A 25,797-nucleotide genomic window follows, 5' to 3' on the forward strand; every position below is an offset into this window, starting at 1 on the left:
CCCGGCATCGTCCGCGACGGCGCTGCCCGCGGAGCCCCTCGGCGGCGCGGGGAGGGGCCGCTCCTCCCCGGAATGATGTCAGCCTGCCCGGCCGCGGCCCCCGCCTCCCCCGGCGGCTCCGGCCCTCCCTCCCCGGGGAGGCGGCGGCGGCATGGCCCGGGCCGGCGGGGCGGCGGGGCCGCGGCGGCGGCGGGTGCTGCTGCTGATGGTGCTGGTGGAGGCGGGGGGGCGGCGGAGCCGGGGGGCCGCGGGGGGCGGGAGGCGGCGGGGGGGAGGGGGAAGCGCCCCCCGGGGACCCCCGCCCGGCCCGACCCCTCCCGGCCGCCCGCTGCTGCTGCTGCTGCCGCTGCCGCCGCTCCCGACGCCGTCGCCGCCCCCCCGCGCCGCCGCCGCCGCCGCCCGCCCGGTAACGGAGCCCCCGCCCCGGGGAGCGCCGGCCCCCTCCCGCAGCCCTCCTCCTCCTCCTCCTCCTCCTCCTCCTCTGCCTCCATCCCTCAGCCCTCCCTCCGCTCGGCCCCCCCCCCCCATCCCTCCTCCATCCCTCCTCCATCCCTCCCTCCCGCTTCCTCCTTCCATCCATCCCTCCCTCCTCCCCTCCGCTCCTCCTCTCCATCCCTCCATCCCTCCTCCCTCCCTCCCTCCCTCCACCCCTTCCATCTCCCTCATCCCCTCCTCTCCCCCCCCCCCTCCCCCTTCCCGCACTTGGATTCCAACTTCTCCGACCCTCCCTCCGCCCGCCCCCCCGACCCCCCCCGGACCCTCCCCTCTCTCCCGGCCGCCCAACAGCCGCAGATGCCGCTTCCCCGGCGGCCGGGACGCCCGGCACCTGCCCGGCTCTGAGCCCTTGCCATGTTCTCCGTGCAGGAGGCGCTGCCCCGGGGGGGGCTGCCCATGAAGGAAGAGCCGCTGACGGCCGGGCTGCCCTCCGTCAGGTGGCTGCAGGGCACCGGCATCCTGGACGCCAGCACGGCGGCACAGAGGTAAGGGACTGCGGGTCTGCGGGCAGCCCCCAGCCTTGTGGGCACCTCGGGGACCGCCGGGCATCCCGAGTGCCGGCAGCATCCCGGGCACTGTGGGTGTCGTGGGCACTGTGGGCTCCAGGGGTGTCCTGGGGACCAATAGCATCCCAGCTGTCACGGGCAGCTCGGGTACCACCAGCATCCCGGGTACCACAGCTCCAGGAGGGTCCCAGGCTCCAGGAGCATCCTGGGTACCACCCTCATCCCGGGTACCACGGGGCTCCACAGCACCCCATGCACTGTGGCCACCCCATGCACCACGGGCATCCCGCACCCCATGGGCACCCCATGCACTCTGGGCACCCCGGGCACCCACCACCCCCCAGCATGCCGGGATCTCAGGATGTTTTGTGCGCCCCCAGTGCCTCACACCCACTGGGGTCCTGCAGCATCCCCATTGCCCCACACACCCAGCACTCCCCTCAGGCCCCACTGGTACCCCATGGGTGCCCCCATATGTGTCTGCTGGGTGCTGGCAGCACAGCAGATCCCACTGTGGTGCTGTGAGGGTTTGTGATGTCCGTGTGTCACAGCAGACCCCCACCCTGTGCCCAGCCATGGGGACGCCCGGTGCCCCAGTTCCCCCCGTGGGCTGTGGGCTGAGTGAATGGGGCAGTGCTTGCAATGTATGGGGTGCTGGGGGTGCTGGGCACAGCCCAGGGGGGGACAGTGGGTCAGGCTCTGCAGGGAGGTGACCGCTGTGGTGGAGTGGGGACATGGGTGGCATTTTTGGGGCTGAACACTCTGTGCTGTGTCTGCGTTGCCCGTCTGTGTGCCATCTCCAGGCAGGACCCCAACCCCACCGCCCTGCACTGGGGGTCACCCTGTGGGCACCCCCGGCTGCCGCACTGCAGGGTGCAGGGAACCCCAAAGCGCTGCCCAGCTGAGTGCCCGGCACTGGGGCGGCACTGAGGGTCCGGCCCAGACTGCAGGGGTGGATTTTGGGTGCACCCTAAAACTTCCCGTGGCACAGCAGGGCTGGCACCGCCGTGTGTCCCCGCGTGCCGGTGCGCAAGGAAGGGGCTCGCAGCCCCCTGCCCATCACTGCACTGTGGGGGCAGCCACGCAGCCTGCAGTGCCATCCCCGTCCTGCCACTGTCCCCAGTGGTGCCACACATGTGGCTGCTGTGGGGGTCCCGGCCCCCCCGGCAGGGATTTGGCAGCGTAACCGCAGTGCCCCCAATCCCAGGGGCTCCGCCAATGGAGGACGGAGCTTTCCTGTAACAGGCGCTCGCCGGTCCCATTTGCTAGGAAATGCTCTGATTGCCTTTAATAATTAATGGCAGCCGGGCTCGGGCTCTGGGCAGCGTTGGGAGCGGAGATGCAGCCATTACCCCCCCCCCTCCCCGCCCCAGTGCTGCCCTTTGCTGGGGCTGTGCCACGTCCCCAACCACAGCCCTACGGTTGGGATCCAGTGTCGATTCGGGGACCCCCACCCTCAGCTCTGCCCCCAGCTCTGGGGGTCCCTGGGTACCCATGAGCTGGGCGTGGGCTGGACCTGGTGCTTGGCACTGCCTCAGGCTGCAGGAGAGACCCTGCACCTCCTGGGCTGTGGTGGGGGGGGTCATTTGGGGGCATTCTCAGGAGCTGTGGGGATGTCCCACCCGCTCTGTAGGTCAGCAATGACCCCCAAACCCTGCCCCCCCACGACTCTGAGCCGGGGGGGGCTCCAGGCCTGCAGCAGGTTGGGGGTCCTGCGGTGGGCTCCGGCTCTGCACGTTTGTGCCCCCCCAGCTCTGCCCCTGCCTGCACTCACAGCACTGGGGTTGGGGTCCCCCCAGGGCTCTCCTGACCGCAGCATCACACGGGCGCAGCTCTGGCAGCCTGAGCTCACAGCACCGGGGGCCAAATTCCCCCCCCCCCCCTCCCTCAAGGCCCGCTGTGTTTTCGATGGCGGAAGGGGGGGGTGTTTGTACCTCCGTGTTTGTTTTGGCCGTGCTGCCCCACTGCTGCTGAGCAGCTCCGGGCCCCCCACGCTGATCTATGGGGCGGGGGTGGCAGTGACAGCACAGTGGGGACCACACGCCGGGATGGTGGCTTATGGGGTCACGGCTGCCGTCCTTGCATAGCTGTGCGCTGACCCACCTGGCTGCCTTATCTCTGCTGTGCGTCCCTGTGGGGACAACGGCGGTGTCCCCAGGGGGGTCCCCGTGTCCACTGCGCCCCACGGCTGCTGTCCCCACATCCCTGCCCGGAGCATCCCGCAGGCATTGGGGACGTCGTTGCCCACCCGTGGCACCATGGGGGTGCGGGCAGCCTGGGGAAGGGACGCATCCACCCCGCGCTCACCCCCACCCCATAACCCGGCAGCGGGGTTGGCCTGGCCAGAGCTCACTTTGAGAAGCAGCCGCCCTCCAACCTGAGGAAATCCAACTTCTTCCACTTCGTGCTGGCCATGTACGACCGGCAGGGGCAGCCCGTGGAGATCGAGCGCACCTCCTTCGTGGACTTCGTAGAGAAGGAGCGGGTGAGGCCGGGACCCCCCCTAAAAAAATGGGGTCACCCCAGGGATGGGGCTGCACAGTCCAGGATGGGGGCTGGGGGCTGCGTGCAGAGCCCCCCCCAACGTCATCCATCCCCGCTTTGCAGGAGCAGAACGGCGAGAAAACCAACAACGGGATCCACTACCGCCTGCAGCTGCTCTACAGCAACGGTGGGTGCCGGGGGGGGCGGGGGGCGCGGGCTGGGCTGACCCCCCCCTCTCCCCCACAGGGGTACGCACCGAGCAGGACCTCTACGTGCGCCTCATCGACTCCATGTCCAAGCAGGTAACGGCAGGGGTCCGCGTGCCCCCCCCCCGTGGGGCTGGGGACGGATGGCTGTGCCAGGTGGGCACGTGGGGGTGCACGCAGTTGTGTCGGTGCGGCGCGGAGGCAGCTGTGTGCAATGCGTGCCTGGGCACAGGTGTGCAGGGTGGGCACAGGTGTGCAGGGTGGGCACAGGTGTGCAGGGTGGGCACAGGTGTGCAGGGTGGGCGCATCGCTGCATCCCCCCCCCTCCCCATGCTGTCCCCCCCCAGGCCATCATCTACGAGGGGCAGGACAAGAACCCCGAGATGTGCCGGGTGCTGCTCACCCATGAGATCATGTGCAGGTACTGCAGGGCCAGGGCCCATTACAGCCTCTCTTGTTTACCACCAGCACGCCGTGTTTGTGCCAATTAGCGCTCCGTGCCAGCGCGGCTAATTGATCTCCAGGAGCCGCGCTAACGAGGCCGCGGCCAAGCCCCCCTCCTCCCCACCGTGCTCCTGGGGGCTGTGCCACGTCCCCGTGGGGTCACAAAGGAGTGTGTGGGGCCGGGCTGTCCCCCAATGCTGTCCCCCAATGCGGGTCCCATCGCAGCCCTGTGCGCAAAGATCCCAAATCAGAGCCTGGTGTCACTGGGGGGGGGCTGCAATGTGGGGGCCCCAACCCCTGCGCCACAGCACTGAGCAGCCCGTGTCCCCCCCCGCTGCATCCACATCCGTGCCCCCACAGACAAGGACCCTGTCTATGGGGCAGGACCCCCTCTCCCCATCACAGGGTGGCTCTGGGGTTGGGGTGCTGTGCTGGGGCTGTGCCCCCACCTCCCCTTCATGCCCCCCCCTTGTCCCCAGCCGCTGCTGCGACAAGAAGAGCTGCGGGAACCGCAACGAGACGCCCTCAGACCCCGTCATCATCGACAGGTAGGGGGGTCCCGGGGGGGCTGCAGGCAGGGAGTCCCTGTGCTGAGGGCTGGGGGTGGGCGCTGCCTCGTTAGCGCTAACGAGCTGAGAGCCACGCTGCTCCCCACTCCCCACTCCCTGCTGTTTGTCTGTTTGGCACGATGGCAATGCGGGTCCCGGGGGGCGGGCAGGAGCCCCCCAGTGTGACCGTCACCCATGGGTGGCACTGAGCGGGCGGCACCTCGCCTGTGCCCCGCTGCCTGCCTCCACGTGGGGCGTGTTGTCCCCGTATCCTCCGTCCCCACATCCTGTGTCCCCACATCCCCCCGCCGTGGCAGATGGGGCTGCGCCGTTCGCTGTCAGCGCGGCGCTTCCGATGTGCATCAAACAAATAAATAATACAGGCAGCTCTCAGCCACCTCCATTAGGGCCAAAGGGCCGCACGGCAGCTCCCCTCCACCACCAGGAAGCGTCCGGCCCTGGCACAGCACCCGAGTGAGGGGCAGCCCCGGGTTCTGCTGTGGGGTTGGGTGAGCGCTGGCAGCCCCACACTGCGCTCTGGGTCCCCCTGTGTGCTCTCCATCTCTGGCTGTGGGGCTGCCTCCAGAACCCCCTTGCAGGGGCTGACCCCCACCCTGGGTACCCTGGCAAAAGGATGGACTGGGGTGGGTGGGAGTCTCCCCCTCCTTGTACTGGGACACCATGGGACTCTGGTGCTTGGGGGCACCTCCTGGTTGCGTCTGTCCATCCGTCCATCCCTCCAATGATCCTTCCCTCCCTCCATCCCTTCATCCCTCCCTCCATCCATCCATCCAATGTCCATCCATTCCTCCCTCCCTCTATCCATCCTCCATCTCCCCACCCTTCCTCCCATCCCTCCCCCTGCCCCTTCCCCACCCTTTGACCCATTCCTCCCCCCACCCCCACAGCTCACACTGTCACCCCCCGATGTCACCACGGCCGTTGGTTCGGGGCGCACCGGGGCTGCAGCTCCCATCGGGGCTGTGGGGATGCGGAGGGGAGGACGGGGGGGGGGGGGTGCCCCCTCCTCACCCCTTCCGTCCCTCTGAGAGTCCCCACGCACGGAGGACGTTTGTGCCCCGCATCCCCATCCCGGCTGGGGCACAGCCTCACGCTGACCCGGCCCAACCCCATCACGTCCCCCCCCCGCGCCCCCCGCCCCCATCCAGCTGCTCCCCATCCAGCTGCGCTCTGTCCAGATGCGCGTCCCCGTCCGCCCACACGGCAGGAAATCCCTTCGCTCCCGTGGGCTGCAACCTCCGCACCGCGGCCAAGAGAAACGCCCGAGGGTCCCCCGGTGCCCCCCCCGCCCCCCGCCCTCTTCCCGACTACGTGGGCACGGGGTCGCTCCCACCGAGGCCGCCCCCCCCCCGCGTCCCCCGGGAGCCCGCTGAGGGCTGAGCCCCGTCCCCGGCCCGTCCCATCGCCCCCCCCCGCCCCTCTCCGGCCCGGTCCCGTCCCGTCGGACCCCCCCGGCCCATCCCACCCCCCCCCCCTCCTCCGGCCCGGCCCCGCCCGGCGCCGCCCCCCCGCCCCGCTCCGCCCGGCCCCACTGCTTTGGAGAGCCCCGCTAAGTGCCCTATCAACATGTTAATCAAATTACTTAGGAGCTAAAATTGACGCTTTTCATTAATTATACAAGATTATTCTAATTGCGAATTCAAATTTATGCGCTCGGAACAGAAGGTGTTCGGCAGCGGGGCCGGGAATTTGCATATTCGATGGGGCCGCGCCGCATTACGGATGCTAATGGATGCGCCCGGCTGTATTTATAACTCCCGGCCCCATAGCGCGGGGGGCGCGGGGCGGCCGGGCCGGGGGGGGCCGCTCCCGTCAGTCTCCCACCGCCCCCCCCGCCTTCCTGCCGCTGATTACCACCTGCGAGGCCGCGGGACACGGGGGGGTCCCCCCCCTTCTTCTTGTTCTGGCCATGAGCCCCAGGGGGAGGTGGGATGGGGGGGCTGCCTTCTGACCCCCCCCTCCCCCTCCCCGGACCTCCCGTCCCCTCTGCAGACCTTTGGGGTGGGGGCCTTGAGTTGGACGGGTTGAGGGGGGGAGCAGGGGGTGATGGAGGGGGGGATGCTCAGATGGGATGCTTGCTTGGGGGGGGCATTGAGGCGGTGTTACTGCCCTATGGCGGGATGCTGGGGGGGGGGGTGCATGTGGGGTGCTGAGGTCAGGTGCTCAGGGTGGGGGTTTTGGGGGGGTGTGGGCACCAGGACAGGTATCAGAGTGGGGTGTTATAGTGGGATGCTCAGATTGGGCATCGGGGAGGAGGGTAGGGTGGGGTGGGGTGGGGTGGGATAGGATGGGATGGGATGGGATGGGATGGGATGGGATGGGATGGGATGGGATGGGATGGGGTGGGGTGGGGTGGGGTGGGGTGGGGTAGCTCAGTAGGGTGCCTAGAGGGGATGCCAGGCTGGTTCTCAGGACATGGCTGCCATGGCAGGATGATGGGGGGATGCAGGGGTGGGCTGTGGTTGTGGAGTGCTGGGATGGGATGGGGATGGGGATGGGATGGGATGGGATGGGATGGGATGGGATGGGATGGGATGGGATGGGATGGGGGTGGGATGGAATGGGATGAGATCCTCAGAGGGTGCTGGGATGGGTTGCTCAGGGGGATGCTTGGGGGAAATTGGGATGGGATGGGATGCTGAGAGATGTTGGAGTACCATACCAGGACCGGGATGTTGTGGTGGGATGTGGGGTGGGAGGTGGGCTGGCCGTGCTGAGCCATAGAAGTGGTGGTCCACAAAAAGAAGGAGCCCAGAGGTGGTGGGCAGCCTGGAGTGGCACAGACACCTGATGGGGGGGTGACATGGCGCAGTGCAATGGGCTGGCACTGTATGCTGAGCAGGGCTGCTGCAGGGCACTGCAAGCCACGTCTGCTGTGATCCCATCCCACCCCATCCCACCCTATTCCATCCCATCCCATCCCATCCGAGCCCATCCTATCCCACCCCATCCCACCCCATCCCACCCCATCCCACCCCATCCCATCCCCATCCCACCCCATCCCACTCTATTCCATCCCATCTGAGCCCATCCTATTCCACCCCATCCCACCCCATCCTATCCCATCCCACCCCATCCCATCCTATTCCATCCCATCTGAGCCCATCCTATCCCATCCCATCCCATCCCATCCCATCCCATCCCACCCCATCCCATCCTATTCCATCCCCATCCCATCCTAAGCCATCCCATCCCATCCCATCCCATCCCACCCTATTCCATCCCCATCCCATCCTATCCCATCCCACTCTATTCCACCTCATCCCATCCCATCCCATCCCATCCCATCCCATCCCATCCCATCCCATCCCATCTCATCCCATCCCATCCCATCCCATCCCCATCCCCACCCCACCCCCCCCCAGCCCCTGTGGCACAGTGAGAGGAGCCATGGGGTCACCATTCCCCCCCCCCAGGTTTTTCCTCAAGTTTTTCCTCAAGTGCAACCAGAACTGCTTGAAGAACGCAGGGAACCCCCGGGACATGCGGCGCTTCCAGGTGAGCCCCCCCGGCTCCCCCCCCCCCCCCCCCACAGGGGGCTCTGCACCCCCCAAAGGCGTGGGGGGAGGTGGGGAGCAGCCATGCGCACACACAGCCCTCCTCCCCCCCCACACCCCCCCTCCCCAATTCCCACAGCTGGAGCTTCCGCAGAGGGGGGGCCCCGTCCCGGCCCCCACCCAGCACGGGCGCCTTCATTAGGGCCTCTCGTAAAGATATGATAATTGTGACATTTTTACATGATTAACGACCCAGGCAATTTGCATAGCGCCGAGCAGCTCCGGGAGAACAGCCAAGTCCACGGCGGAGTTGGGGGGGGGGAGAGCGGGGCTATGGGGCACAATGGGGGGGGGGTCCCAGGGTGGACATTGCCCCTGCTGTGTGTGTGTGTGTGTGGTGTGTGTGTGTGTGTGTGTGCGCATCCTTGTGCAGCCACACGCGTGTGCACACGAGTAGAGCCGTGTGTTTGCACTGTGAGGGCGCGGGGGTGCACTGATGTCCCCACGGGGGGGGACCCCCCCACCCACCCCGTTTCCCCCCCCAGGTGGTGGTGTCGACTACAGTGAGCGTGGATGGCCACGTGTTGGCCGTGTCTGACAACATGTTTGTGCACAACAACTCCAAGCACGGGCGGCGGGCACGGCGCCTCGACCCCTCCGAGGGTGAGCACCTGGGGGGGCACACTCACCTGGAGGGGGCACACTTACTTGGAGATGCACACTTAGCTGAGGGGGCACATTTACCTGGAGATGCACACTCACCTGGGGGGACACACTTACCTGGGGGGGCACATTTACCTGAGGGGGCACACTCACCTGGGGGGGACACACTCGCCTGGAGATGCACACTCACTTGGGGGAGGCACACTCACGTGGGGGGGCACATTTACCTGGGGGGGGACACACTTACCTGGAGATGCACACTTACCTGGGAGGGCACACTTACCTGGGGGTGCACACGTGTGCACACTCAGAGCCACACTCGCTGTGCTGGGGCGGGATGAGGTGCCCCCCCCCCCCCCGGTGTGGGGGTCCAGACCTCCCCATGGACCCCCCTGGGGGCTCTGGCCCATCCCCATGCATGGTGTCCATCTGTCCTTCCGTGCCCTCCCCACCCGTGGCTCCGTCCATTTGCCGTGCATGGTGTCCGTCTGTCCCTCCATGCACTCTTTTCCTCCTACAGCACCGTTCCCATCCCTGTGTCCATCTGTCCGTCTGTGTCCTGCCCCCACCATGACTCCATCCCCCTGCCATGCATGGTGTCTGTCTGTCCCTCCATGTACTCTCCCCCCCTTCAACACTGTCCCCAACCCTGCGTCTGTCTGTCTGTCCCTTCATGCCCTCCCCCTCCATGCACGGTGTCCGTCTGTCCCTCCATGCACTCTTCCCCCCGTATCTCCATCCCAGTCCCATGTGTGGTGTCCGTCTGTCCCTCCATCCGCTCTCCCCACTTCAGCACTATCCCCATCCCCATGTCTGTCTGTCCCTCCATGTCCTCCCCCCATCCCTTTGCCATGCATGGTGTCTGTCTGTCCATCCATGCCCCTCCCCCCCCATGGCTCCATCCATTTGCCATGCATGCTGTCTGTCTGTCCTTCCATGTGCTCTCTCCCCTACAGTACTGTCCCCATCCCCATCCCCGTGTCCATCTGTCCCTCCATGCCCTCATCCACCGTGTCCCCATCCCAGTTCCACACATGGTGTCCATCTGTCCTCCATCGCTCCCCCCCCATGTCCCCATCCCTTTGTCAGGCATGGTGTCCGTCTGTCCCTCCATGCACTCTGCCCCCCGTGGCTCCATACCTATTCCATGCACAGTGTCCATCTGTCCCTCCATACACTCTCCCTCCTTCAGCACTGTCCCCATCCCCATCCCCGTGTCCGTCTGTCCCTCCATGCCCTCCCCAGCCCAGTTCCACACACGGTGTCCGTCTGTCCCTCCATGCACTCTTTTCCTCCTGCAGCACTGTCCCCACCCCATGGTGTCCGTCTGTCCCTCCACGTGCTCTCTCCCCTACAGCACTGTCCCCATGGTGTCCGTCTGTCCCTCCGTGCCCTCCCCAGCCCGGTTTGTGTCCGTCTGTCCCTCCACCCCCCCCCTCCTCTCACTGCCTCCCTGTGCCCCCCCCGCAGCCGCCCCCTGCATCAAAGCCATCAGCCCCAGTGAGGGTTGGACCACAGGCGGTGCCACCGTCATCCTCATCGGGGACAACTTCTTTGACGGGCTGCAGGTGGTCTTCGGCTCCGTGCTGGTGTGGAGCGAGGTACGGCGCCGGGGGGGGGCCGGGAGCGCGGCCGCCAACTCAGCCCCCCCCCCTCCTCCCCCCCCCCATCTCTATGCCCACAGCTCATCACACCCCACGCCATCCGCGTGCAGACCCCCCCCCGCCACATCCCCGGAGTGGTGGAGGTGACGCTGTCCTACAAATCCAAGCAGTTCTGCAAAGGGGCGCCGGGGAGATTTGTGTACACTGGTGAGGGGGGGGGTGGAGGGGGGTACAAGGGGGGGGGGGGTCCTGCGCCCGGCGTGGGGCTGTAGGGCACGGGGATGCTGGGTGGGGGGGGGGGGTGGGACGGGATGGGGTTGTGGTAGGGATGGGGGGTGAGGTGGGGAGGGGGGGTGTGGGGAAGGGAGGGGTTTGGAGACGTGGAGGGGTTTGGGGACAGGATGTGTGGGGACAGGGTGGGGTTTGTGTTTGGAACAGGGTGTATGGGGACAGGGCGGGGTTTGGGGACGGGATTGGGGGCAGGGAGTATGGGGACAGGGGAGGGCCGGGGTACATGGAAGGGATGGGGACAGGGTGCATGGGAATAGGGTTAGGGTTTGGGGACAGGATTGGGGGGCAAGGTGAACGAGGACAGGGTGGGGTTGGGGCTTGGGGACAGAATAAGGTTTGGGGACAGGGTGTATGGTGGAACGTAGGGTTGGGGTTTGGGGACAGGACTTGGGGGCAGGGTGAATGGAGTCAGGGTAGGGTTGGGGTTTGGGGACAGTGTGGGGGCAGGGTAGGGTTTGGAGATGTGATCTGGGGGCAGGGTGTATGGAGACAGGGTAGGAGTTTAGGGACAGGGTTTGGGGACATGGGAAGGATCTGGGGACAAGGTGTTATGGGGACAGGTTGGGGTTTGGGTTTGGGGAGAGGACAGGGTGTATGGCAGCTGGGTATGGTGTGGGGACAGATAGGGTCTGAGTGTGGGGGATTGGGAAGGGTGTCTGGGGACAGGGTATGGTTTGGGGGCATGGCAGGAAGGCCAGCAGGGATGGGCTGGGGGGTGGGCTCGGGGTTGTGGGGTGGAGGTTCTCAAAATCTCTATGGACACCCATAGGGAGGGCTGGGGCTGTTTAAGGTGTGTATGTGGGGGGTGGAACTGCTGCGTCCCCACGGAGTCCCTTTTGCCCGGCGCTGTGCCTCAGTTTCCCTGGGGGCGCAGGGAGGCTGTGGGGACTGAGTGGGGTGGCTCCCCACTCACCCCCCTCCCCCGGCAGCACTGAATGAGCCCACCATCGACTACGGCTTCCAGAGGCTGCAGAAGGTCATCCCACGGCACCCCGGGGACCCCGAGCGCCTCCCCAAGGTGGGCACCCCATTGCCTGGGGACCCCATTGCAGGGGGCCACGCTCCCATTCTGCTGGTGGCACCCGGGTCTGGACCGCCACCCCACGAGGGGCTGGGAGGCCTGGGAGGCAGCGCTGGGGCACGGCACCGCCATGGGGATGTGCCCTCGGTGTGGGGTGTGGGGGGTGGGAGGGGTTTTGGGGGGGGGTCCCCCCTGACCCTGTGCTGCTCCCTGCCAGGAGGTGCTGCTGAAGCGCGCGGCTGACCTGGTGGAGGCTCTTTATGGGATGCCACACAACAACCAGGTACTGCAGCCCCTGTCCCGCCCCATGTAGCCCCATCCCATCCCTTGTAGCCCCATCCCACCCCATGTCTCCATCCTGCCCCATATGTCCCCATCCTACACCACGCCCCCATCGTACCCAGTAAATCCCCTCCCACCCCACGGCCCAATCTCACCCCATATGGCCCTGTCCCACCCTATGGCCCCACCTCACCTCATATGGTCCCTTCCAACTCCATGTTCCCATCCCACCCTGTATGGCCTTATCCCACTTCACAGCTCCATCCCACCCCATATGTCTCTATCGTACCCCGTACAGCCTCATCCCACCCCATATGTCCCCATCCCACCCAATATGTCCCTACCCCACCCTGTATGGCCCCATCCCATCCTATGTCCCCATCAAAAGACACATGACCCCATCCCACCCCATGTCTCCATCCCACTCCATATGTTCCCATCCCACCCACAGTTCCATCCCACTCTGTATGGCCCCATCCCACCCCATATATCTGCATCCCACCCCATATGGTCCCATCCCACCCCATATGGTCCCATCCCACCCCATGTCTCCATCCCACCCCATATGTTCCCATCCCACCCCATGTGTCCATCCCACTCCATATGGCCCCATCCCACCCCATATATCTGCATCCCACCCCATATGTTCCCATCCCACCCCATGTCTCCATCCCGCTCCATATGTTCCCATCCCAACCTGCAGCCCCACCCCACCCCATCACCCCCCCAGCTCATCCTCTCCCACCCCCTGACCCAGAGCAGGGCTGCAGGCTCCGACCCCACATCTGCTCCCCATTAGGATTCCTTTGGCTCCTTTGGTTCCCCCCACCTGCACAAAGCCCGGAGCCGCACCCGCAGCGCTCCCATCCCTCCTCTGCTGCCCTTCCTCACCCCACACCGGTTCTGCCCCCAACCCCACAGTGACCCCCCGCCCCGATCCCTTCCAGGACCTCATCCTGAAGCGCGCGGCCGACATCGCCGAGGCGCTGTACAGCGTCCCCCGCGGCCCCGCTCAGCTCAGCACCGCGCACGGCCCCGCTGCCATGGTGGGGGTCAACTCCTTCGGCACCCAGCTGGCCGTCAGCATCGGGGATGCAGCGCAGGGCCCCGAGCAAGGTGGGCGCCGGGGGGCGGGGGGGCGCCGGGGGGTCAGGATGGGGACGCGCACCGTGCCAGCGCCACCCCGCCCGCAGGGTTCACCCGCAGCAGCAGCAGCGCATCGCCGCGGGGCTACGTGCCCAGCTCCACGCCGCAGCAGGGCGCCTATGGGGGCACGTCCGCCATCAATGGCTACGGGGGCAGCGGTATGGCCGGCCTGGGGGTGCCCGGCTCGCCCAGCTTCCTCAACGGCTCCACCGCCAACTCGCCCTACGCCAGTGAGTGCAGCCCAGCTCCGCGCCGCGGACCCCCGCCGTCCCCGTTCCCCATCCCTACCCGACCCCCCGTCCCACCCCCACGGGCGTCCCCGACCCGGGGGCACCGTGTGGCCCCCATGGTGGGCTTGCTGAGCGCGTCCCCCCGCAGTCATGCCCGCCAGCCCCCCGCTGGGCGCCTCCTCCATCACGCTCCCATCCGGCACCGCCGCCTCCGCCCCGCCCGGGGGTTTCTCCTTCTCCCCGGTCAATATGATCTCGGCCGTGAAGCAGAAAAGCGCCTTCGCTCCCGTGGTGCGGCCGCAGAGCTCCCCGCCGCCCGCCTGCTCCAGCACCAGCGGCAGCAGCCTGCAGGGTGAGCCCCGCCGTGTCCCCGGCCTCATCGCCTCCCCTGTTCCCACCCCCATTCCATCCCTGCCATCCCCGTCCTCATCGCTCTTCCCATCCCTGTCCTAATCCCTGCCCCATCCCTATCCCATCCCATTGCCATCTCCAACTCTATCCCCATCCCCATCCCACCCCATTCCCATTCCCATTCCATCCCCATCCACATCCCATCCCCATCCCCATCCCCATTCCCATTCCCATTCCCATCCCATCCCATCCCATCCCCATCCCCATCCCCATCCCCATCCCCATCCCCATCCCCATCCCCATCCCCATCCCCATCCCCATCCCCATCCTCATCCCCATTCCATCCCATCCCCATTCCATCCCATCCCCATTCCATCCCACCCCCATCCCATCCCATTGCCATCTCCATCTCTATCCCCATCCCCATTCCCATCCCATCCCATCCCATCCCCATCCCTAACACCATCCCATCCCCATCTCCATCCCATCCCCATCCCATCCCCATCTCATCCCCATGCCCAGTTCCATCTCTATTCCCAAATCCATCCCCATCCCACCCCATCCGCCCCCTTTCCCCTTTCCCCATCCCACCCCCTCCCCTCTCACTCTCTCCCTGCCCCCCCAGACGCAGCCTTTGAGGACTCAGACAAGTTCCACACCCCCACACGATCTCTGCAGGGCCTGGCCTATTCCTAAGCACAGTAGGTGGCACTTTGGGATCTGCACCCAACCCTGATGGGGACGGGGCCGAGGAGGACCGTGGTCCCGCACCCCCCCAGCACCACCAACCCCTCTCTGTCTCTTGCAGCCGTGCCCGGGCTCCTCGTGCCACCCCGAGCAGCAGACGTGGATGGGACCGAGCGCAACCCATGATTGGGGCTGGGGGCCAAGGGGTCGGGATCTCCCGCTCCAGCTGCCCTCAGTGCTGTGGGGCAGTGGGGTGATGCTGCATGGGGCACGCGGGAGGGAGCGGCGGGGTCAGATCTTGGCTCCGCCCCATGAATGAAAGTTCAGCCCCCGAAACGCCCCATAGCCATGGAGTGGGGTGATGTGTGGTGAGACTGCCCGTGGTGGGACGCCCCACACAGGTGCTCCATGCTGGGAAGCTCCTCTGTGGGGCGGTTTGGGGCGGGATGCTCCACAATGGGATGTTGTGTGGTGGGACACTGCGTGGTGGGGTGCTCCACGGTGGGACGTTCCATCATGGGATGCTCCATGTTGGGATGCTCCATCATGGGATGCTTCATGTTGGGATGCCCCATCATGGGATGTTCCCTTTGGGGATGCTCCATCATGGGACGCTCCATTATGGGATGCTTCCTTTGGGGATGCTCCATGTTGGGATACTCCATCATGGGATGATCCCTTTGGAGATGCTCCATCATGGGATGCTCCCTTTAGGGATGCTCCCTTTGGGATGCCCCATCATGGGATGCTCCCTTTGGGGATGCTCCACAACAGGCCGTCCCATGGCACAGCTCTCCATGGTGGGAGCTGGCCCTGCACCCCCAGCTCACTGCCCACACTCACTCCAGATGTGCATTTCCAGATGTGCAGCCGCCCACCACAGCTCCCAGGGCCGGGTCCATGCAGGGCTGTGTCAGGACACCCGGCTGGGGGTGCACCCCAGCCCCAGGCAGAGCCCCCCAATGGGGCACGCGGCACTTTGCCCCCCCTCCATCAGCCCCACCAGCAGCCGGAGCCCCCCGGACACAGCTGCAGCTCTTCTAGCATCATTATTGCTACAATTACTATTAATAATAATAATATTTTTAGTGACAGGTGAGGGCGGGGGGCTCCGTTGGGCCCTATGGGAGCCCCCCATCCTGGCATTGCCCCTCCTCCCCCCCCCAGGATGATCCAGCACTTCCAGGTGGGGGATGCCACGTCCATTAAGGGGGAGCGGTCAAATTTTGTAAATAAAGGAAATGAGAAAGAACCTCTCCCCCCTCCCCCCCCCCCCCCCGTGCAGGGTACCCCCCTCCCCATGTGTACCGCCCCCATCCCCAGCTCCCGCCCTGCCCAGGGTGGGGGTCCAGGCTGAGGGACCCCCGGCGCCATCCCCATCCTGGTGTGGGGCTCAGGACAGCGGTGTCTCCATGGGGTCTGCATCCCCTGCACGATGGTGGCATTGAGGGGGGGGAGGGTGGGGACAGAAATAAAAGGACTTGCAGAAAGGCTGTGTGCTCTGCTGGGGCCTCGGGGTGCACCCACGGGGGTTGGGGAGAGTGTGTGTGAGTGGGGCAGGTGTGCAGCTGTGGGAGTGTGTGTGTGTGCACGTGCGTGCGTGCAGATACAGGTGGGTGTGCACAGGGCTGTGCCATCATGGCCATCCATTCATGGTGCTGCCCACACCTGGAGCACCACCACAGCGACCCCACAGCTGTGGGGCACATGAGGGTGGTTCACAGATGGGAGCAGCATCACCATCTCATCCCCAACCCCATCCTCATCCTCATTCCCATCCCCATCCCCATCCAATCCCATCCCCATCCTCATCCCCATCTCAATCCCATCTCCATCCCAATCCCATCCCCATTCCATCCCCATTTCCATCTCATCCCATCCCCATCCCCATCCCATCCTCATCCCATCCCCATTCCTATTCCCATCTAATCCCATCCCAATCCCATCCCCATCCCATCCCCATTCCTATCCCCATCTAATCCCATCCCATTCCCATCTCCATCCCATCCCATCCCCATTCCCATCCTCATCCCCATCCCATCTCCATCTCCATCCTCATCCTCATCCCCATCCCCATCCCCATCCCCATCCCCATCCCCATCCCCATCCCATCCCCATCCCCATCCCCATCCCGATCCCCATTCCATCCCATTCCCATCCCTATCCTATCATCATCCCATCCCATTCCCATTTCCATTTCCATTCCCATCCCCATCTCGTCTACAACCCATTCCTATTCCCATCCCCATCCCATCCCCAACCCAATTCCCATCCCCACCCAATCACCCCCTATTCCCTTCCTACTCCCTGGGGTCCCACCCCCCCTCCATTTGTATGGGTGTCTCCCACCCATGGGTCCTGGGCAACGTGTGAAGAAGGGACCCCCACCCAGGGCACAGCCCCGTCTGTGCCCACACAGCCCCTACGGCTGCGCTGCCGCTTCCCCCAGCCTGCCGAGAGGTGACGTTTAGATTAGAGGATAATGTGCTGGAAATAATTGCCTTAATCAAGAAAGGTTAATGAGGCGCCCGTGTGCACAGCTCACAGCACAGCAGCAGCGGGCGCAGCACCCACGGGTGACACTGGGGACGGCTCTGGGGCCACCTCATACACAAAGGGGGACGCATCTGGGGCCACCCCATCCCCGTGGCCCTCGGGGGGCACATTGTCAGTGGATCCATGGGATGTGGGCCCATGGGACACAGCATGGGACATGGGCACCACGTGGATCTGTGGGATATGGACACCATGGGATATGGGATCCATGGGATATGGGATCCATGGGATATGGGACACCACGGGTCATGGCCCAAAGGGACACAGATGGACACCATGACACCCTGCGGTGTGGGAATGCTGGATACCGACATCATGGGGGACAGACCCAGGGGACACAGATGGACAGATGGACCATGGAATGTGCACAGCTGGTGCACGATGGCACACATGGACACCATGGGGCACCGATGGGACACGGGGCACCACGGGATCCAGGGGACATGGATGGACACCATGGAATGAACTCAGCCAGCACACGGTGGCATACGTGGGCACCAAGGGATGTGGGACACCAGTGGGACGTGGGACACCATGGGGCACGGACCCCTTGCACATGGATGGGCACCATGGAATGCGCACAGCTGGTGCACAGCGGCACCCGGGACACCACGGGGCACCAGGGGACACGGATTGAAGGGACACAGCCGGACACCGCGGGACACACAGCCGGCTCACAGCGACACCCCGGGACGTGGGGCTGCTGGGCACGGGGCGCCGACGGGACGCGGAGCCGGGGGACGCGGGCGGACACCAAAACGCGCACGGCCGCCGCACGACGGCGCCCGCGGACAGAAGCACGGACACGCGCGCCCGGTGCCACGGCACTTTATTGGCGGAGCGGCAGCGCGGGGCCGCGGGTCGGGCGCGGCGTGGCGGCGGCGGCTCAGTAGCGGCGGCGGCGGCGGCGGCGGCTCCCGTAGCGGCGGCGCCGTCCCCCCACGGAGCGGCGGGAGCGCCGGGCACTCCCGTAGCGGCGGCGTCGGGGGCTGCGGCGGCGACCGGAGCGGCGGCGGCGGCGGCGGCGGAGGCTGCGGCTGCGGGTCCTGCTGCGCCGGTAGCGGGCCATGCCGGGCTGCGGTGGGACGGCGCCGCGGCGGAGCCGAGCCGTGCGGGACCGGGAAGTGCCGCTCCGCGCCCCGCGCCGCTTTTATAGGCGCCCGCGGGCGCGGCCCTCTGTGACGGCCGGCCGAGTCACTGAGCCGAACGCGCCCGGTCCGTTCCGGATGGGGCAATGGAGGAGGGGGGTCCTGGCAGGGGGGTCCTGGGGCGGGCGGTGCCGTGGGCGCGGGGCGGGGGGACCGCGTGGCACCGCGGCAACGGGGACGGCGCGGGGCGATTAAAAGGCGTCGAAAGGAGCCCGCCCCGCATGCGCGCCGTGCCAGCGCTCACATCGACCCCCTGATGCCCCCCCGCAGCCCCCTCATGGTTCAGGCCTGTGGCACTTGCTGGAGGCGTGGGACACCCTGAGGCTCGGGCTGCGCTCAGCACAAAGGCTGGCGCTGGGTCACGAATTGGACTGGAGCTGAAATTGACCCCGCTGCAGCAGGATTGGAACCTTCTCCCCAAACCCTTTGTGCCGCCCCAGGGATTTTTTATTTCCCTGGGCAGGGGACCCTGCTTCCCCCCCTTATTACTGCAGGTGCCACCGTCTGCATCCATAACAGAGCCCTCTATGGCCCCCGAGGGGTGAGGAAGGAATGAAAAGGCTTTGGGCGATGCCCGCAGCGATCCAGTGCCAACAAGGGGAACTTCAGCGAGAGAATGCACAAATTCATTGGGAAGGGAAAGGCTGCTGAAGGAATGTACGCGTGTCATTAAATGAACGCTCGTTAGCGCAGCATAACGGCGATCCTAACTCAGCAAACGGGGCTCGGTGACCTTCCGACCATTTTGGTGTGGATTTCCTCTTCGTTAAACACAGATTCTGCCATTGTGCCCGGAGTGGTGGGGAAACGGGAGGGGAGCGGCAGGATCCGTCGATGCGGTGCGCTTCTCTCCGTCGGCACACGGGGGTGCGCAGCGGCTGCAGTGAGAAGTTCTGAGCGTTTCCTACACGGGGCACAGGGCGCAGGGGCGGCACAGGGCGCGTGGCACAGAGGGATGGCACATGGCACGGGGGGGCACATGGCACGGGGGGGGCACTTGGCACAGAGGGATGGCACATAGCACGGGGGGGCACATAGCACGGGGGTGGCACTTGGCACGGGGTGGCACTTGGCACGGGAGGGTGGCACCACGCACCGCGTGATGGCACAGCGTGAGAGAGAACGCTGAGAGAGTTTTCGGAGACCGGATCTCTGCTGAGAACGCTTTAATTCGCGATTACAACGGTGGGCGTCCTGCAAGCCGGAACGTTCAACGAAACCCACATCGCTGCTTCGTATCCCCCACCCCTCGGTGCTAATTACTCGGCCCCGTTCCTCGTTAATTGATTACTCCGGGTTCACGATCTGACACTTGGTATTGTATTTACAGCCAGATTCCATCTACCTTTAATCTCTGTCTTTAACACTTCGTAACCCAACCTCCAGGATCTTGGCAGCGGAGCTTCTCGCTGTCTGCCTACCTGCCCGTCCAAGCGTCCCAGCTGGTATCTGAGGGCAGACCAGCGGGGTTTTTCGCTCGCAAAGACACTTTTATCCCTCACAAGCGGTGAGGTGAGGTGAGGTAATTGCGCCGGGTGATGGCACAGGGCGACAGCACCACGGGGCTGTGGCACGGCGGGGTCTGTGCGCACCCGCACTGCGTCGCTATCAGCACTGGGGGCTGAAACGCCTGGGAATGAGAAGGGCTCGGGTTCCCATCTGCGCACTGTGTCACTCACTGTCCCCATCTGTGTCACACACTGTCCCGGTGTGAGCTGTTGGAGGAGCTGTTGGAGAGGGTCCAGAGGAGCCACCAAGATGATCAGAGGGCTTCAGACCTCCCCTACAAAGACAGGCTGAGGGAGCTGGGCTTGTTCCGCCTGGAGAAGAGAAGGCTGCGGGGTGAATCATTGCAGCCTTTCAGTACCTAAAGGGAGCCTACAAACAGGAGGGGAATCAACTCTTGAAAAGGGTTGATAACTGCAGGACAAGGGGAAATGGTTTGAAGTTGAGGAGGGCAGATTTCAGTTGGATGTGAGGGGGAAGTTGTTTGCTGTGAGGGTGGTGAGGTGCTGGAACAGCTGCCCAGAGAGGCTGTGGATGCCCCGTCCATCCCTGGAGGTGTTCAGGGCCAGGTTGGATGGGGCCCTGGGCAGCCTGGGCTGCTGTGAAATGTGGAGGTTGGTGGCCCTGCATGCAGTGGGGGGTCGGAGCTTCATCATCCTTGAGGTCCCTTCCAACCCAGGGCGCTCTGTGGTTCTGTGCTGTCACGCACTGTCCCCATCTCTGTCCCGCCCCGTCCCGCAGAACACTCGCACACCGTTCTGCCGCCTTCCCCGCGGCTCTCCCGGTTGTGTCGGGCCGTGACGCACCGCCAGGCCCGCAGAAGGTTCCCGCGGTGCGGTTGCCGGGCGGTGACGACATAAGGTCCCCAAGGCACCGCGTTCCGTGCCCGCCGCCGCCGCCGCCGTCCCCCCGCGCCCCGCAGCGCCATGTGCCGCCGAGCCCCCCGCTCCCGCTACCGGCCCCGCTCCCCGCCCCGGCGCCGTAAGGGCGGAACGCGGCGCAGTCGCCGTCGCGGGCGGCACCGTACGATGCGGCGGCGGAGAGGTGCGGGCACCGCCCGGGGGACGGGGGGGGGGGTGTGCCGAGCCGCGAGCCCCGGCCCGAGCGCGGCGCTCCGCTTCTTCTCTCCGTCTCTTCTCTCCGTAGGCGTCCGCGTCTCGACGGTGTATTACTACCGGAGGGGCCGCTGCAGCGGAGGATTTTGAGCACAACCCCGGGGACGCCGCGGCTCCGGTGCCATAAATGCCATCTTCACCGCACCGCCCAGCTCCCGTCCTTCCTCGCGCCGCCCGTTCCCCTCCGGTTCCCCCCCCCCCCCGGCCTTCAGCGCTGCCCGCACTGCTGCTCCCAGCCCCGCACGGGGGCACACGGCCGCTGTCCGCGTGTGAATTCGTTGTGACAGCGTCCCTCTGCCCGAGCACGGGCACACGCACATGGCACAGCGGGATGGCACGGGGAGGGCACAGGGGGATGACAAGTGGCACATGGCACAAGGGGGTGGCACAGGGGATGACACAGGGATGGCACAGGGATGGCACGGGGATGGCACAGAGGCACAGAGGCACAGAAGCACAGGGATGGCAAGTGGCACATGGCACAAGGGGGTGGCACATGGCATAGGAGGTGGCACAGGGATGGCACAGGGATGGCACAGGGATGGCACAGAGGCAAAGGGTGATGTCACAGGGATGGCACAGGAATGGCACAGGGATGGCACAGAGGCACACGGATGGCACAGGGATGGCACAAAGGCACAGATCCACAGAGGCACAGGGATGGTACAGAGATGGCACAGGGTTGGCACAGGAGATGCTATGGGGGCGGTATGGATATGGCACAGAGGCACAGGGTGATGTCACAGGGATGGTACAGGGATGGCACGAGGATGGCACAGGGATGGCACAGAGGCATAGGGTGATGTCACGGGATGGCACAGGGATGGCACAAAGCCACAGATCCACAGAGCCACAGGGATGGTACAGAGATGGCACAGGTATGGTACAGGAATGGCATGGGGATGGCATGGGGATAGCACAGGGATGACACAGGGATGGCACAGAGCCACAAAGGCACAGGGATGGTACAGATGCACAGGGGGATGTCACAAGGATGGCACAGGGATCGGACAGGGCTGGCACAGAGGCACGGGGATGACACGGGATGGCACAGGGATGGCACAGAGGCACAGGGTGATGTCACAGGGATGGCACAGGGGATGGCACAGGGATGGCACAGGGGATGGCACAGAGGCACAGAGCTGGCACAGGGGATGGCACGGGGAAGGTATGGGGATGGCACAGAGCCACAGAGGCACAGGGATGGTACAGAGCCACAGGGTGAAGGCACAGCGATGGCACGGGGATGGCACAGAGGCACAGGGATGGCACGGGGATGGCACAGGGGGTGGCACATGGATGGCACAGAGGTACAGGGCTGGCACAGGGATGGCACAAGGCACAGATCCACAGAGGCACAGGAATGGCACAGGGATGGCACAGGGATGGCACAGAGGCACAAGGGGATGGCACAGGGATGGGACGGGGCTGGCACAGAGGCACAGGGATGGCACAGAAGCACAGAGGCACAGGGTGATGGCACAGGGCTGGCACAGCGCACAGCGCACAGCGCGCACGGAGCGGAGGCGCAGCGCCGAGCGCGCAGCCAGCAGCGGGGGGCGGGGCTTAGTAGCGCTCGACCAATGAGATGCCGAGACGTGGGTCACGTGTTTCGGACGGGCTATATAAGGGTGCGCGGCTCCGCTGTGCACCAGTCGCCCCGTCGGGGCCGTTGGGTTCGTGTCGTTCTGCGGCTGCCGTGCGGGGCTACTGGAGCTCAGCGGATGGGATCCCTTGGATGATTCGCCTCTTCGTCCGACCGGTCAGCACCCTCCTTCTTCTCACCGCCCCGGTGCTGTCGTGACCCCGGTAGCCACGGAAGAGGAGCCCGTGTGGTCGGGGCTCTTCGTGCTGCCCCCCGAGCTCAGCTCCGACATCGGTGCCATCCCTGTAAAAGGGACATCAGCTGAAGGAGGAACTCAAGCAGTGCCATAAGGGTCTCCTGAATGTCCCCTCACCCGAAATGATCCCTGCTGATGGTTCTGCGTGCCTTCCCAGGGCCGTTCCTGTGGTGCTGGGGGATGTGAGCGCTGCCCTAGCAGCAGTGAGCAGAGAGGCTTTAAGAAGGGAACGCAGCCCTTGGTGAGAGATCCTATTGGGTTAGCAGAACGGTTTGATCAGTTTTGGGGCCCCAGTTCTTATTCCTGGGGTGAAGTGGTGTCTATTTGAACGTGCTGTTTAATGGGGAAGAAAGAGGGAGTGGGAGAGAATGCATCCCCCAGGACCTGGGGTTGTCCTGGCAGGTGAGAAATAACCACCAACAGCCCCAAATGGGGCAGTAATGATGATGGAGATGGGGGCATGTGAAGGACTTCTGAGAAATAACGATCCTGGGGTGGAGGAAGCAGTGCTCTGCTCTCAGAACCTTCTTGCATTTGAATGGGAAGATGCAGAAATGGCAAAGACAGCAATAGGGGTGGGCTGCGTTGCCCCAAGGGTTTGCTGGATCGCCTTTATTCGTTTGGAGGAATGTGTTTGGATGGCTGCTGGGATGAAGGTGAGGTACAGGAGGGGCCTTTGGATGAAGGGGAAATGTTGTTCACATCATCCAGAGTGAATGGAGTGATGTGAAGGTGCTGCGGTGACTGGGAGAATGGAGGGAAAGGCAGAAGTGGGGGCTGCCCCACAAGTGGAGATCTCAGCCTTGGGAGCTGTGGGGTTTGGGTGTGTGTGGGAATGAAGCCTCTTCTAAACAGGATGGAGCTGGGATGGATTGAGGGGAAGAATCTCAGTGGGGGAAACGGGAGAAGGAATCCAAGCAATCACAGGCAAACTGAGTGCTGTACCAGGACAGAAAACACAGATTGGCTGCTGGGTAATTAATGGGTCTGCCTGTTAATTGAAGCTTTGTGGGCTGATGCTGTTAGACCAGAAAAGGTATTTCCTTCCAAACCTGCTGTGAAGGAGAGCACTGAGCTGGCATTTCTGGATGCCATCTGAGGACAAAGAAATGGGGATGGCAGAACAGAACTGGGGGTCCCCAGGGCCTCCAGAGGGGACCATAGGGTCTATGAAGGGAAAACCATTTGTTGGGCCTGCAGAAATACCCACTGAGTTGGGGTCTGTTGGTGCAGGGGTAAAAACTTCCATTATTTGTGAAGGAGCCCCAGGCACAAAGGCTGATCGATGGGCTGGGGGACAAATGGGCCCCATAACCCAAATGTGGTTAAAGGTGGGGGTTGGGCACCTCCCGCCTGGGAGGATGGGGTCCATCACCCCAATTCCAGTGTGTGTATTGGGGACGGGCACTGGGAACTGACCCCAATGGCCATCCACTGCCTGCTGGGTTTCATTCACAGGGAGGGCAGGCAGTGGATTTCCCATGTCCTGCCTTGGGCTGCGTGCGTTCACCTGCATTTTGTCAGCATCCAGTGGTGCATGACTGAGCAAACTGCAAGGAACCAACCACTGTCACCCACTGCATTGATCTGATGCTGATGTGTGACTGCATGGCAACATTAGGAAAGGCAATGGCTTCGTTGGCTGCACATTTTACAAGAGAAAGGGTGGGCTGTGAGCCCCCAAGGGGCCATCAGATAAATTCCTGGCTCTCTTTGGTCAGGTAAACCTGAAGCCCTGCCCAGTGCCAGTGTAGACGAGATTCAAGCATTCCTGGTCCCTACAGCACCAAAAGCCCAGCCGTGTGGGGTTGGTGATCCACACCCAACCCACGTGGGTTGGCACATGGGGGTGGTTGGGCACAGGGGGAGCTCACACGTGTGAGCACATCCCAAAGGCATCAGCCCTTGTGTCAGCAGGCAGTGATGGAGCCCTGGCTGGAGTCCTATGGCTTGGATCACCCAGTGGCTGCATCACAAACTACAGGACTGAAGATCTCATGGATGGCAGCCAAAGCGTGGGGGCTGCCCACCCAGCTGCCCCATATTGTCCAGGCACATCAGGGATGTGATGCTTGCTCAAGAATGAGGCCCTGCTGGAAGCCACAGCCCGTCTCTCTGCAGGACCCCATCTGTGGCATCGATGGCAGATGGGTGGTGTGGGTCCCCTTCCTTGATCTGAGGGGGCAGGTAGGAGCTCGTGTGTGTCAGCACAGCCTGTCCTGTGCCAAAGGCAAACCCAGCCTGTGCTGTCCAGGCGCTGCTATGCTGATGGTGTTATGTGGGATTCCTCAGGTCAGCAGGAGTGAGCACGGTGCTGTGTGGCTGCAGCTGTGCAGAAGTGGGCAGCAGACAGCAGCACTGAACGGTGGTTTCATTTACTGTGCAGTCCAAGGGAGTTGGCCTCATGGAAAGGTATAAAGGTTTATTGCAAAGGGAACATTGATCGTGTCCATACTGAAACAAAGCGGAAATCCACACCAAAATGGTCGGAAGGTCACCGAGCCCCGTTTGCTGAGTTAGGATCGCCGTTATGCTGCGCTAACGAGCGTTCATTTAATGACACGCGTACATTCCTTCAGCAGCCTTTCCCTTCCCAATGAATTTGTGCATTCTCTCGCTGAAGTTCCCCTTGTTGGCACTGGATCGCTGCGGGCATCGCCCAAAGCCTTTTCATTCCTTCCTCACCCCTCGGGGGCCATAGAGGGCTCTGTTATGGATGCAGACGGTGGCACCTGCAGTAATAAGGGGGGGAAGCAGGGTCCCCTGCCCAGGGAAATAAAAAATCCCTGGGGCGGCACAAAGGGTTTGGGGAGAAGGTTCCAATCCTGCTGCAGCGGGGTCAATTTCAGCTCCAGTCCAATTCGTGACCCAGCGCCAGCCTTTGTGCTGAGCGCAGCCCGAGCCTCAGGGTGTCCCACGCCTCCAGCAAGTGCCACAGGCCTGAACCATGAGGGGGCTGCGGGGGGGCATCAGGGGGTCGATGTGAGCGCTGGCACGGCGCGCATGCGGGGCGGGCTCCTTTCGACGCCTTTTAATCGCCCCGCGCCGTCCCCGTTGCCGCGGTGCCACGCGGTCCCCCCGCCCCGCGCCCACGGCACCGCCCGCCCCAGGACCCCCCTGCCAGGACCCCCCTCCTCCATTGCCCCATCCGGAAC

The 25,797-nt window shown here is 64.6% G+C and overlaps 1 protein-coding gene and 1 long non-coding RNA gene across 3 annotated transcripts; both read left to right on the forward strand.

Moving 5' to 3' along the window:
- The first annotated feature begins 151 nt into the window (after window positions 1-151).
- EBF4 (EBF transcription factor 4) lies at window positions 152-15,749 on the forward strand. 2 transcript variants are annotated; one of them, XM_090139977.1, is made up of 18 exons: window positions 152-406; window positions 865-980; window positions 3,330-3,486; window positions 3,609-3,672; window positions 3,732-3,787; window positions 4,039-4,112; window positions 4,615-4,683; window positions 8,121-8,202; window positions 8,747-8,864; window positions 10,335-10,465; window positions 10,549-10,675; window positions 11,689-11,777; window positions 11,998-12,063; window positions 13,010-13,178; window positions 13,256-13,438; window positions 13,587-13,790; window positions 14,415-14,490; window positions 14,598-15,749. In XM_090139977.1, the coding sequence occupies exons 1-17, from the start codon at window positions 152-154 to the stop codon at window positions 14,483-14,485; spliced, it is 2,031 nt and encodes a 676-aa protein (XP_089996103.1). In that variant the 3' UTR covers window positions 14,486-14,490; window positions 14,598-15,749. The 2 variants fall into 2 exon arrangements, with proteins under 2 accessions (XP_089996103.1, XP_089996104.1); XM_090139978.1 differs by lacking the exon at window positions 152-406 and having other exon boundaries at window positions 789-980; window positions 10,335-10,432.
- A 3,477-nt stretch (window positions 15,750-19,226) lies between these two features.
- On the forward strand, window positions 19,227-20,945 carry LOC116225643 (uncharacterized). Its single transcript, XR_004166128.2, has 2 exons — window positions 19,227-20,730; window positions 20,833-20,945. It is a non-coding gene; the product is annotated as an uncharacterized LOC116225643 (long non-coding RNA).
- Window positions 20,946-25,797: the final 4,852 nt, after the last annotated feature.

Source organism: Phasianus colchicus, chromosome 4, assembly GCF_987193195.1.
Source record: "Phasianus colchicus chromosome 4, bPhaCol1.hap1.1, whole genome shotgun sequence".
In the NCBI taxonomy this organism is placed as follows: domain Eukaryota; kingdom Metazoa; phylum Chordata; class Aves; order Galliformes; family Phasianidae; genus Phasianus; species Phasianus colchicus.

Coding starts and splice junctions, on each gene's coding strand:
- EBF4 (XM_090139977.1), top strand. CDS start 152: ATGGCCCGGGCCGGCGGGGCGGCGGGGCCGCGGCGGCGGCGGGTGCTG. Junction 407..864: donor CCGCCGCCGCCGCCCGCCCG/GTAACGGAGCCC, acceptor TTCTCCGTGCAG/GAGGCGCTGCCCCGGGGGGG. Junction 4,684..8,120: donor GACCCCGTCATCATCGACAG/GTAGGGGGGTCC, acceptor CCCCCCCCCCAG/GTTTTTCCTCAAGTTTTTCC.